The following is a 13903-nucleotide window of genomic DNA, read 5'->3' as shown; positions in this document are numbered from 1 at the left end:
TTTGAATCTTCACACCTTAATCCAGACCACTTCTATCAGGAGGTTCTTCTAGATAAAATCATTTGCACTGACAAAGATGATCTAAGGGTCTGTGAAGCCTTTTTCCCTACTCATAGATCTTACACTGCTACCGAAGCCACTGAGAAAAATGTTCACCAAACTATATTTTCAAAGTAGCCTTCTCAACATGAGGAGCAAATGCTAAAATGGCATAAAAACAGCCTTCTTCCCCCCACCTTTTCCACCACTTTTGAAAGAAAAAAATAAGTTTGGTGGATAAAATGGTCTCAAGGTGAAGTTTTTCTCTCATAAAGATCTTAAATGTTTTTCCTGTTTTTACTTGCCTGCCAGTGAAAAAAACAAATCCTTACTAGTAATTGAATAGTGAAAAGAAACAAAGAAAAAAACAACAGAAAAAATGCAACCAATCACGCCAGATTGGCAGTTGTTTCTGTGGCCAATATATGCCCTTATGAGTTTATACTGCATATCCCAGTTATATCTTTTGTCTGTATAGGTGTTCCTCATTAGTGGAGCAGAATTATAAAACTCTATTCATTGCTCTTCCATAGAGCAGATCCTAACTTCCTGGTGTTCCACCACCTAAGAACCACAGGGATATTGGAACTAGTATGTTAATGGTGAATGTCCAAATTCTGCCAGGATTATTTATATATTTTAGATTTTTTAATTGACATTTATTTTATTTTTTAAAAATATATTTTATTGATCCTTTATAGAGAGGAAGGGGGAGGGATAGAGAGTTAGAAACATCAGATGAGAGAGAAACATCAAGCAGCTGCCTCCTGCACACCCAATACTGGGGATGTGCCCACAACCAAGGTATATGCCCTTGACCGGAATTGAACCTGGGACCCTTCAATCTGCAGGCCGACGCTCTATCCACTGAGCCAAACCGGTTAGGGCTAGATTTTTAATTGATTTTTAGAGGGAGAGGAAAAGAGAAACATCAATGTATCACATCTATCGGCTGCCTCCTGCTCGCCTCCTACTGGGGAAAGGCCCCGAAACCCCGGGCATGTGCTCTTGAGCGGAAACTGAACCTGGGACCCTTCAGTCTGCAGGCTGACGCTCTATCCACTGTGCCAAACCAGCTAGGGCAGGAATATCCATTTTTATAGTGACCCATAAGAGAAGGCAATGTATAGCCCAAATAAATGAAGACTGTCAAAGTATCAGATATTATTTTCATTCACTGGAGGCTTGAATCCTATCCAAGTTAGTCCTAGCCAGATTCTTAAGTTACAAATTAGCCAGGGGAGATAAAAACTAGAAAAATCAACCAAACAAACAAAATTAGCCAAGAAAGGTAGGACATTTTATTTTACATACAAAAAGGGTGCAAACTGAGTCCTTTCCTCCCCAAATTGGGGAAGAGGTATACTTAAAGATCACATTTGTGTTTTCCATGGTGCCCTAGGAAATGGGCTACTTTGAGATAACTTATCAAGACCCATTTTCCCATTTTCTCCAAAGAAGGCTACTTCCTCTGCAGAGGAGGTTTTCCTAATGATGTTACAAATCTCTCTCCTGGAGGAATAATTTCAAATACACTTGAAATTGACATTCATGTTTAAAAATACTACAAGTTTCATTTTCACAGCTGAGCTTTGTGACCAGTGCCAGGGTTTATGAAACAACATTACACATCTAAAACAATAGGTAAGAGGAAAAAAAAAAAAAGGCATTTAACAATGATCAGACACATCCACACATCAATTAAAACTGATTTCCACAACTGATTTATACATTATCTAGTCTCAAAAAAATTGCAATCAACATCCCAATATCTTTTTAAAAGTACAATGGGCAAAGATGAATGAAACAAACAAAATAATAATATAATAAATTAGAGCACGTATTCAAAATGGGCATTGATGAATCAACATTATTTTCCATTGGGGAGGGCTTATAATATTTTTGGTTTCTATCTCTATCTTTTCTGCTCTTTATTCTTCTGCTTGATAAATGGGGCTCATTCCCAGAACCAGCGTGGTATGACACTAATTTGAGAAGCTCACTTGTTACTTGTTTACTTCCAAGGATATTCACAACACATGATCCCTGCAGCCTGGGCCGAGTTTTTATGGAAGTGAAATGCACACAAATGAGCACACAGACACAAGCATACAAATGCAACCACACACAACCATCCATAAATATATTTTCCTCCAAAGAAATGGCTCATCTTTCCTGAGACATTCCTAACAAATTGATAAGCCTCTTAAAAAAGCTTTCGGCACAAGGGCTGGCCTGGGATTTGGTCTGGAGCTCATGAAGAGGAACACTGAAAAGGTCTCAGCTGCCCTGAAAGAGGGGTGTGTGGGGAAGGGACGCTCAGGACAGCTGTCCTCTCGTGTGTGTTACTGGGATGTCTGCATTGCACCCCCTTTACTACCATGGATAGCCCTCTGAGCTGCGACTTTGAAGGTGGTGATGGCACTGGAAAGATGATTGTGAGAAGTAAAGAAGGAAACTAATAAAAGAAATTGTCCACCAAACTGAGGTTTCTGAATAACATCAAGTTTGGTAATCACACTAGAAATATATGGAGTACACGTTCATTTTTTCCTTTGTAAGCTGATCTACAAATACTGGAGTGGACTTCCTGGTTGCTTTTTGAGGAAATATGTCAACTACTATTGTCTATATCCAGGGAATCTACTTACTATTTTGAATACAATGAAGAAACCTACTCTTTTTCACTTAGTCACCTGCAAAAGGAGTTAGGGCAAACATGTTAAGACTGCTTGATTGATGAGACTTCCAAGATTTGTGGCTAAAAAATTGCTCAAAACTCTGCAAGCCCTCAGAAGGGCCAAGGTTTCCTCTTGTTCACATACATCCCCCCGACCCCACCAAAATATAAAAATCCCACAAGAAAACAAAACCATGGAAACCCCATTTTGATTCCTACCAATCCACTATGGGGAAGACTGAGAGTCACTGTCCATCAACCTCTAGAAGGGACTTGCCTGGAGCCCTGGTGTCAGCAAAAGCAAAAACCCCAGAGACAAGTGCCTGTTATTTACATGGCCAATCCAGATGGTGTGCCTAGTTATCCAGGCTCCCTAAGGGTTTCTGGAATTTGCCCACCTTGGGATAATGGCAGGGATGGTGGCAGTGAGCTGGCAAAAGAAATATTGGCTATATGGCGCTGCAAGCTTCCACCCAGTCTGAGAAACTCTAGCCCTAGCATGGTAGCTCTGACACTGGAGATAACATCAGGGCAACTCACTGGGAATGGAAAACGGGTTTAATTATGAATATGGAAGAGGTGACTGGGACACAGGCATGTGGACGGAGGAGAGTTGCATCAGAAGAACAATCAAGTTCTTTTGAGAAGATGCTTTCTAGGCTGCCATGGAAGTACTTATTTTTGAAAAATGCATGCTCACTGGGAGGGGGTACAGAGTTATATCTTTTGCATAAAAAGTTAAGGCTATGATCCGTAGTAACCACTCTGACATAACATCACCATCACTGCATATTTCTAACATTGAAAGTGATTACTAACACTGAGAATCGACACTGAACATGTACTACCAGTGTACATTTCCAGTGCACTGAGATGGAAGTTACTTTAGAGGCAGTGGACACCTCTTCTGGCTAATGGTAGGGGCTGTTTCTATGTAGTTGGAGTTCACTGAGATTAACAGGCATTCAGCACTTCTACAGCAAACCCCAGGATCCTGCTGTCTCCTATTGCCCCTGCATTCCAAAGCAAAATGGAGCTTTAATTGGAGCCCAACCTAGTCACCTGACTTGTACCTCTCTAGATCTTTTTACTCCTAGACAGACCCAAAATAGCATGAGAGTGTTAATTAAGGCAGTCCTGAAAGCACACTGCTCTGGCACTCTGCCCACCCCTGCAGAGCTGTCTGGAGTGAGATCACTGGGAAACGCCAAGGTGTGTAGAGTAAGTGATCAACCCTTACTTGCTTAGACTTCGCAGACACAAGTCATGCTCTGGTCACAAGGGAAGGACCCTTTATGCCTGTCCTGCTAGCCTCAATCTGCTCAGGATGCAATGCCTGAAGGTGTGCAGGGCTTAGGAGAACTCACAATGGTATATTATGGATTTTGTAGGAACAGATGTTAGTACTTAATGCTAATTCAGAAACAATCGCATCAATTCCAAAGGAATTGGCATCATGCCTGTGAAACGAAGAAATCTCAAAAACTACAGAGCAAGTGGATTTGGGTAGGTGGTGGGCGCAGGGAGTGCCCAACCCCAAGGACCTGACTGAGGCATACAGCTAAGCAACTATAGCAACAGAGCGGAGGAGGGAGCCCTGATGTGCTGTTGGGGATAGAACTGATGGCTAAAAGGTACTCATCTAAAAAAAATTTTTAAAGAAAATCACAATTTCTCAGGGGTGTGGGACCGCCTTGCAGTGCCAATGGTCCTAGAAGGATCACCATTGCCCTGCATGCCAGAGGGGACTGGGCCTTCATCTTTGTTATGAGAATCAAATATCTAGCAAGAGATTTATGGAGGGCAGAGTGAAAACAATGCATTAGGAAGGACCTCCCTCCCCAAAACTTGCTCAGATTCAACCCCTCAAGAGCTAGCTTTAAAAAAAAATTAAGATCAAGAAAATCACAAACCCAGCTGCAAGGGGGTTTGCCCTACAGCCAAGCTGGTCACTGCCTTTGCTTTTTTTGTGGAAGCAGGGGGTGGGGAGGCACTTAGTAGGGTATGGAGTGCCAAGAGGCTCCAGGCTCTGCCACCCTTTCCCCTTGCTCTCTCTTGAGAGGCAAGGCTTTTTCTATACAGAAAATTAGAGTTGCCCAAACACCAACTGAGAAACTATGTAAGTTTCAGTGATGACACCTTAACCACTAGATAATGTCAAGGAAACAAATCCCAATATTTGAAATCCTTGTGGAGAAGGGGTGTGGTACTGTGCCTCGCAGCCACTGTTTTGTATACAGGGAAATTTCTTTTAAAAGAAATGGAAGATTACAATCTTTATATAAGCTAAGCAGGTTTGAAGCCAGGGGAATGGTATTTCCTGGCAAGGCCTGATGGAACAGAGGAAGCCCATAATTCTGTTTCATGCTACTACTATTTCTGTTCCATTCATCAAGGGACTTGTCAGGAAATGCCAACTACCAGAAAGTATCCCCACACCCTCCAATCCAAAAGACAGCCCTACACCTCAAGTCAGGGGCAATGATTTCTGTTCCCAAAACCACCGAAATAAGTCATGAGCCACTGTCTTCCATGCTTAGCTATCTCTACTCCCAAATAGAAGACCTCGTTCCCTGATGTAAACAATCTCTTCTCCTCTATTACATCTGGAACAAGAGGTCACTGTTTGGATAAGTCACTGAACTCAAATGAAAACTGAGCATGAGAAGATGAACTATACATTAATACTTTTTTAAAGCAATGAATGAGGAACCAAGACTCTTTATGGCAGCATGTCGTGTGACTACACCATGGGGACTAGGTGGGTGGCGGAGAGCATACTGGGGAGAACAAGCTCTAGATGCATGGCCATCTTATTTGGAAGGAGTATATGTCTAATTAAGAAGATAATTTCAGAGCTTTCATTTCAGTCTCCTTTCCCCTGGAATTCTCCAGCACCAATTAATCTCACCCTCCTGCTACTCCAGCCCCATGTACTGAGTCCTAAGCCTGCTGCTGTGGACCTGCCAGGAGAAAATCTGCAAGTGCTTGGTTTCTGATAAGGCAGGCCAGCCCACATGTCTAACTCAGCTATCGGGGCAGACAGTACATACCAGTTTTATTTCCTGGCCCTATGATGCCAAATCCTGAGTTTCCTTTGGCAGTTGGAAGGCAGGTTCATTTTCCTCCTCTTTTTGTCCACTATTGGTAATATGGTGGTAGCTGTTTCATCGCTAATTTTGTTCCCCAAAATTGGTAAGGAAGTCACATGGCTATCTAGTTGGAAGTCCCTGGCAGTGGAGGAAACAGATATTTCAGTTTGTTTGTTTTTAAAGTTATCTCCTTCTCTGGGATAAAATATCTCCTGGTCATGGTCTGGCTTGGCTGGCTCATCCCATGTGTCGTAGAGGTTAGGTTGTCCAAACTGCAGGCTGATAAGGTCAAGAGGCTCTGGTAGGACATTCTTCAGTAGCTGAGAAGATGAATGAAAATTCAAGTATGTTTCTTTGCCAACCTGAGTGTTTACTCAGAATGACATAGAGTTTGGCTTCTTCTCTTCTGGGTGCTGCTGACCCAACTCTTTCCATTGAGATGTCCTCTGGACCCATGTTCTCTCTGAATGGCTTGGCTGGCCCCATCCCCCTCAAAACAGAAAATAAGTAAAACTCCCAATATAACCAGACACAATATGCATCTGCCATGTTTTTTGTTAAAAAACAAACACAAAAAACCCCCAATAAACTAAAAGTGCAATAAAGTCAGTTTTTTTCCATTGTTCAGAACAATTTGCATTGTTCTACTACTGACTGGAGAATAGAGTTCACTTGTCAAGAAAGCTAAGAACGCCAACACATGGGGACAGTAGACTGCAGATTTCTCACAGTTTGTGTCCTACAGTGTAACCTCACAAGAGGGAGGGAGGGAGTAAACTGTACCCCATGGCCAGCTGAGGATGGAGGCTGGGCAGGCACAGAGGAAGAGGGAGCCAGATATCCCTGGAAGGTGGAGAAGGTTCTTCTCCAGCTCAGGCCTGCCATCTTCCTCCTACCTTCTTAGCCACAAGCCCAGCTTCTAGAGTTCCTTCGGCAGACAAAGCCTTCAACTCACTAGCTTTAGTGCTGGAGAGGATTGAGGGCGGGGCAAGGACCAGGAGTAAACTAAGGGAGGGAAGAGAATAGTAGTCCTTGAGTTTTTGTGAATGACACCTTCACTGTAAACAATAGGAAGGAGAGTCAACCAAGTGGCCCCAAGGGCAAGCAGTGGAGGAGCAGCAGCTCTGGGACCTGCTCAGAGCCTCAGGCAGGTGGGGACAGCCACTGACCCACTGGGCCCTGGCTGCCCACACTGGCTCCTTCTGGGGGCATCTCTTTTCTTCTTTTTGGTTTGGATCTCCACCATCCCCTGCAGAGGAGTCCTTTCCAATGAGAAATGGCAGGAGCTGCAGGTGCAATCGAGTCAGAGTCCCCAGGACCTGAGGACTCCTGGGAGGCACTGGTCACTTATGGCGCTGAGCAGTCTTCTTCCTTTTCCTCTTAAAGAAACAGCAGCACCTGGGGCACAAGGAACATTGCAAGTCAGTGTGAGAGGCTGCAGCTTCCAAGAGCCTCTGCTTCCTGCAGGGAGTGGAAGTCTCCCCCTGGCACCCACCCACAGGGCCACCCACCATCTACAGTGCACATCCTGGAGGCAGTAGGCAGTGCCTGCCAGGAAAGCCAAGGCTAGTAGCTGCTTCACTTCAATCTGCAGCTACCAAAATGCCACAGGCTAGGCATGGCCGAAACAAGGATTTTTGGAAAAAGGACACCCAACCCAGACGCCTCATCTTTCTGGAGAACCAAGGCTGGGGGTCTCAGGTCTGCATGAAAATAGGCTGCACTGACTGCCCCTTGATATAGAGCACAAAATTATTTAATGCAACTACAGTGATCAGCAGGTATGGAGGCTAAACTAAGGCAAACAAAAATCAAACCCCAAAAGTATGATAGTTGGAACTCTAGGAGGATCTTGCAATGTTACCAATGAAGGAATAAGGATTCTCTATTCCCATCCCAGCCCCCACCCAGCTACTTGGAGTAGGCAGGAGAAGCCCTGATTCTAATAAGACCTGGGAGCCCAGATATCCTGACTGAAATCAGCACAGTGCACTCTTCATTCAGAGATCAATGCCACAGACCAGGAGCTGATCATCAGGGGGCATCTGGTGGGAGGTCTTCAACTTAGCTTCCAGACACTGCTGCTGCTATGCCAGACTGGGTTACAGGACCGACCCTGTTTAGGGTGGTGATTGGGCCTGCTCCTTCATGAGCCCTCCAAGTGCTGTCTCCTGGGCAACAGCCATAGCCCTGGCACATCCCTAAGCGTGAGTGTCCTCTCCTTACTCCTGCCTTTGGAATAGGAAGCACCTCTTGTTCAGGTAGTGACTAATCCAGAAGGGAGTGATGAGGGCTGTGGCATGGCTGGTGCAAAATATGTCCTTTCTAAGACGCTGACACATGGGAAATGAGAAGGTGGCGAATGAGTCAAAGATGCCTGATGATGGCGGAGAGTAACTTTGGAAGTATAACTCAGATCTGCTGGACCCTTGAAAGAAAAGCTTTTCTGACAAAACTATCTTTGAGTTGCTTGCCTATCCTTCCAGACTTAATGCCAGGAATCTATAATAATAAAAGCATAATTTGCTAATTAGATTGGACGTCCTTCCAGAAATCCTTCTGGATGACCTTCAGGATAAAGCCAGGGTTGCGAGGGAAGCCCGGGTCCCAGGTGCTAGAGGGAAGCCGGTGCCAGCAGCCAGGGGAAGGAAGGCCTACTCTTGCACGAATTTCGTGCATCGGGCCTCTAGTATTCATATAAAAATAAAGAACTGTTGCTTACTTCCTAAACCCCCAGTTCACCACTTTAGCTAAGATACTCTCCTTTTCAGCCAGACCCCTTTGTATTTCCCATACCCATTGGACTAGTTATTAAAAAGTTGAACATTTCTTAGAATGTTAAAATAGACATTTAAACAGACAATAATGGGCTTTATAATCTGAATGAATCAAACATGGATTTTGGAAATGAGAGCACCTTAAGAGGGTCTTAAGATTTTTTAAGAGTATTAATGTCATTTGTAAAGTACTATTAACAATTACTAAACAAAGTGTTATGTGTATTTGGAGACTGAATACATTCTTTTAAATTAAAATGAGCAACACTTTTGATTGTTTAAAACAGTCCTCAATGGCATCCATGTGGAAGGATTCAAGAAAATGATCCTTTTCTGTACACATATGCTTTAGAAAAAAGACATTTTCCAAGTTGAATGTCCTGAGAATATTAAACAAGGCAAATTAAATCTCATGGGAACATATTTACCTGTTCCCTATTAACCGTGACTTTCAGAGGGATCACTAACATTTAAGCCAATCTCTATTCTTATTCCTTTTAGAGGATGTTAAGATGATGATTTTGTGTTTTTAAGCAAAAGCAATCATAAAAAAGTTTGAAATACTGTTTTAGTCCATTTCAAGTGACGGGACTTTTCTTTTACCTCCTCCAAGGCAAGTCATAAAAATTGTCTGTTTATAAGCGTATCATAACCTGATGTGCAACACAGCTCACCTGATTGGAGAAGAGTGTGAACTGTGGTTTAGAGCCCCAGAATAATTTTTGCTGGTTACTGTATTAAAACTTAAGCAGTAGCAGAAGCTTTTAATAATTCTACCCACAAGGAAACAGACCCTACAATCTGCTCAACTCTTTGGTTTCTGTGGTAACTACCGGCAACAGGGCCCATTAAACGTAGTCAAATCCAGACCAAACGCAAATTGACGCCATACAGATATCTTACTATCAGAAGAGAATGAAGGCGAGGAATGAACCCTTCTTGGGTCTTAGGTTTGCTTCCAGTTGATTCTTTGATTGGGTAATCGGAAGATCTTAACATGCTAGAGTGAAACATGATGGAGTGAAAGTAGACCCATTCTCTATATTCACAAGCCCTCCAAGTGCTCATAGAAAAGGTTGCCTCCTGAGTGACAGCCATAGCCCTGGCACATCCCTGAGCTGAGCTATTCCCTCCTTACTCCTGCCTTTGGAATAGGTAACACCTCTTGCTCAGGTAGTGACTGGTCCAGAGGGGGGTGATGAGAGCTGTGGCAAAATATATGTTCTCTTATTATGTCCTGCTCTCTCCCTTCACCTACTCCTTTGCTATGCTTCTCGTGCTTGTCCTTGCTGTACTTGTACACTCTTGCCCTCCTCCAATAGCTGGCTCAGGTCCCGCAGTGTCCATGAAGTCTTCCTTGACCATCCTGTCCACAGTGACCTCTCAAGGGACAATGACATAAGTACCCTGGAGAACCAGTTGTCCTTTCAAGTATGTATGTCTTATCTCTCTAGAGAGATGGTTCCTAAGCTCTTTGGGGAAGGCCTTGGGACCTCCTAGAGTTCCAAGCACTGAGTTAGATGAGCACCCAGTAGGCCTTATATTTGCAGTCAGAATCACATGACTGATATCTCACAGAGAAAAATAGACCATAGCACTGTCAGATCACACAAACTTATGTTTGCTAAATAAACAGGCCCAATGTACTCCTCGATGCTGTAAGACTGCAAATTCTATCTTCATAAAACCCAGTTGTTACCTTTAATACATCCCTGACCCTGGGAAACCCTGTAGGCCACTTGGCTTAGGGTTCAGAAAACAATGTTCAACTCAGTCACAGAAGACAAATAAAAACAAGGTAGTCATAGAGGCTAGCAGGCCATTACCACCAGACAGAATATGATCCCATGCATGCAGACAATGTGGGAGAGTACAATTCCAGACTGCAAGAAACCACCTAGTTCAGGAGGACCTGGAGGGTCACAGGCAGTGTCCAGGAAGAAAGCTGGGGAGGGGGCTCTGTCTTATAGCAAGAATGCGCCTCACCAAACGTGGATGGATTCTTTAGGGCTTCCCTTCATATACACCTCATGTTGTTCCTAAGAATGCATTTGAGGAACCTGGAAAAGAGGCTCCAATATCTCATTGGCCACGTCAGCCCCTGGCCCACTATACTCTCTTATAGGAAGAGAGGACAACAAAAAAGGAAAAAAAGACAATAAACAAACAAACAAAAATAAACCAAAATAACAATGACAAAATATCCATATCTTCCCCATGGAGCTCTCTTTTTTTGAGAGACTCATATTCTACGATGGAAGAACCAGCTGAATAAAAAAGAGAAGTCACAGATTTTTCCAAAGCAGTTGATTTCCAGGTAGAGACCATGCTGCAGAATGTGAGATTATCCAGCAACAATTGTCCTTGGTGTTGTGAAGAATAATATTAAACAACTGACATAGTAACTTTGTCCTCCTACCTCTGTCCCACTCGGAATGATAACATCTGGGTGTATTAATTTGAGAAAAAAATTCATTCTATTAAAAATAAAGAGTAATTTTGAATACTGTGGGATAGATATTGTTTTGACAGGAGGAGGCAGCAATTAGGTGGGTTTGAAAGGAAAGAAGGAATAGATTAATTCCTAGATACAGGCCTGCCCCATCCCCACCTTGTGGATCTAGTTCCCAGTCTGGGTGGTTATGGCAAAGGTGGCATATGGAAGCCATTCAGTGTTCTTAAGGCATTTTGTTTGGCTTTGCCAATCCAGCCCAGTCTGGTCCGCTCCCCTAGCATGTGGACTGGAGAGAGGGACTCACCACAGGTTGAGCATTTTCAGGCAGCTACAGAGTGTGTAAAGAGAAAAACACAGAAAGGAAGAGAGAGAAAGAGATATTAGTCCACAGACGTGAGATGGAAGCGACTCCCTGTGAGCCATGCAAACATGCAGTATGTTGTGTCTGTGTTTAGTTGCCTCCTCTGTCAAGGTAGGCCCAGGCCACTTGGTCCCCACACTAGAGTGGAGGGGGCAGGTGCCTGATAGAAGCATCATGATGGGAGCTGGATCTCAGTGAGGGGTAAAACAAAACAGAAAGAGAGTTGATGAGTGCTCCAGAGTGGGCTTTCTTGGGCATGTTCCAGGAAGGTAACAGAGCAAATGATCCTGCTTGTAAGAATTCATTCGAGCACCAAAGCCAAGCCAAATGATTCCCACATGAAGTCTTAGTGTGCAATTTGTTAAGCTAACCTCCCACCTATTCTGAGGCTTTTACCAATCTAACATGCCTGACCAAAGCAGTCAGCAGTTAGCTCTTCTTCTCAAGGGGGAAACAGGCTTAAGAGATACTTTATTTTATTAGGAGAGGACTGAGTGAGGAGGATCACTGTTCTGGATTAAGGTATAACTGCAGAGAAGGGCCTACATCTCATTCTTATTAATTTTCAGGAGAAATGAGGCCCATATTTGCTAATTTACAGCAGAAGTCAGTAGATAACCAAAAATTCCAGCGTTTTTACTGTTACAAAAGTCAACCAAAAAGCTGCCCTGCCTCACTACCCTTCTAATCATACTCAAACAAGGGCATGTGTCCTGTAGCTAGCAAAAAGGGACGTTAGATGTTCATTTGTACATGGAACAAAAACTAAGTTCTCTCCTCCTTTATACAAAACAAGCTGGGCGAGGAACCCCAAACTAAAAGCTAGGAAGTGAAGGTTTCACATAGTCTCCCCAGTACCCTAGTTGAATCTCAATATAGGCAACATCCTCTTTTTTCCACAATTAGGCTGCAGGGACAAATGGCATCACAGCTGCCTGTATTGAGGGGCTGTTTGGGACGCCTTGTGCTTCTCTAGCTGTGACCTCTTCCCGTGAAAATGATCAAGCAGGTGGACACATGGCTTGTTGGCCTTATCTCCCCCCACCTCCCCTCCACACACACAAACAGAAGACCAAGAAGAAAAACATATGGCTGTGCCCTGAAAGTTCACTGGGCAAGATGGATTGATAGCTCATGAAATCACTAGGGGAATCAGCACACAAAAATGCCTTAAACTATAAGCTTTTGGATGACATTTGGTTAAATACAATTGCTCCCCTCTGGTTTCCCCATCTTTAAGGCCCAAACCTGAAACTGGTAGCAAAGAGGCACAATGGTTCCTTTTTGCTAAATGGGGAGACGTTAAGCTCTCTTTACATCCTAGAGTTTAGATTACACCAAATTGGAATCTCTTTGTGAATGACCCCCTATCTTACATACAGGACACATACACCACACTCACATACACAATTAGTGTATACATTTACTGAAATGAAATGAATGGGTTCAAAAGATAAACCTGTATAGGGCACATTGTAAGATTAAAGCCCATTCTACCTTGATATTCAATGTATGTTATTAAAAGCAGAGCTAAATTTCTAGTCTTCAAAATAATAGCCACGGCAGTGAGGTGGGGGTGGGAATAGGTACAGCCATCTTTCAAGCCTAGACAATGCTTGGATCAGACCACACCTAGTGCAGTGGTTCCTAACCCTGACTAAACATTTAAATCACCTCGACTTTACAAATTCCTAATACTCGGGCCATATTCCAGATAAATTAAATCAGAATCTCTTGGGCCAGGATTCAGACATTTGTATTTTCTACCAAGTTCCAGGTGACTCCAAAGTGCATCCAAGGTTGAAAACCCATAGGGAAGGAGTAACACACTGTTTACTTAGGAGAAGAAAGTTCTGTCATGGAAACTGAAAAACTGTGAATATCATTAACATCTCCAAAGTCCCTGAAAATGGGGAGCATGTTTCCTTCCTAAAATAGCCTCTTCCTGGCATTAGAAACTCCCCTGCCCTCCTATGTATGTAGCAGGGCCTTATATAAAGCAGGAGAGGAGCACCGGAAGCTGCCCACAGTCAGCAGGGACTCGACAGGAGACAGTTTAAGTCATCCTCACTTGCTTTTTATCTACTGGGTAGGAATCCTCAAGACCTGGTTTTCTAAGAAAAGGATCTCCTGGAAGCAAAGTGAGCCAAGCATGTAGATGGGGCAATAGAGGATTGGGCAGGAGGGACCACCATGCAAAGTGTATCTGGAAGGAAGAAGAACGCAGGTCTTGGAGGCTCTAGAGACCACTTAGGGTGCAAAATCACTCTAAATGAGCAGGACACTGGGGTAGCCTGAATGTTCTCAAAGGGTTTACAAGAAAAATCATCCACATCAGGCTTGGCAGCAGTAACTGATTTGTAAAGGACTTCTCTCTTCCTACCTCGTGTCTTCTTGAAGGTTAAACCTGCATTTGAGTTTGGGATGGGGCAAAAAGGGAAAGAAGTGATAGAAATGCTTCTTTGGTTGTAGAATCAGCAGTTATTTCACCTTCCACCC

The 13903-nt window shown here is 43.5% G+C and overlaps 1 protein-coding gene across 1 annotated transcript in view; it reads right to left on the bottom strand.

Annotated features, from left to right (window-relative positions):
- Positions 1 to 1323: 1323 nt before the first annotated feature.
- Positions 1324 to 13903, bottom strand: part of CSNK1G1 (casein kinase 1 gamma 1) — a 147344-nt gene continuing 134764 nt past the window's right edge. The window contains exons 13-14 of the mRNA XM_054716148.1: positions 5773 to 7209; positions 1324 to 1671 (exon numbers count right to left, since the gene is read on the bottom strand). Of these exons, the coding sequence (XP_054572123.1) occupies positions 7155 to 7209 (55 nt within the window). The 3' untranslated portion in view covers positions 1324 to 1671; positions 5773 to 7154. The remainder of the gene's footprint in view (positions 1672 to 5772; positions 7210 to 13903) is intronic.

Source organism: Eptesicus fuscus, chromosome 5, assembly GCF_027574615.1.
Source record: "Eptesicus fuscus isolate TK198812 chromosome 5, DD_ASM_mEF_20220401, whole genome shotgun sequence".
NCBI classification, from domain to species: domain Eukaryota; kingdom Metazoa; phylum Chordata; class Mammalia; order Chiroptera; family Vespertilionidae; genus Eptesicus; species Eptesicus fuscus.
The sequence above is the reverse complement of the archived record's forward strand: the minus strand, read 5'-3'. Positions and strand labels throughout refer to the sequence as shown.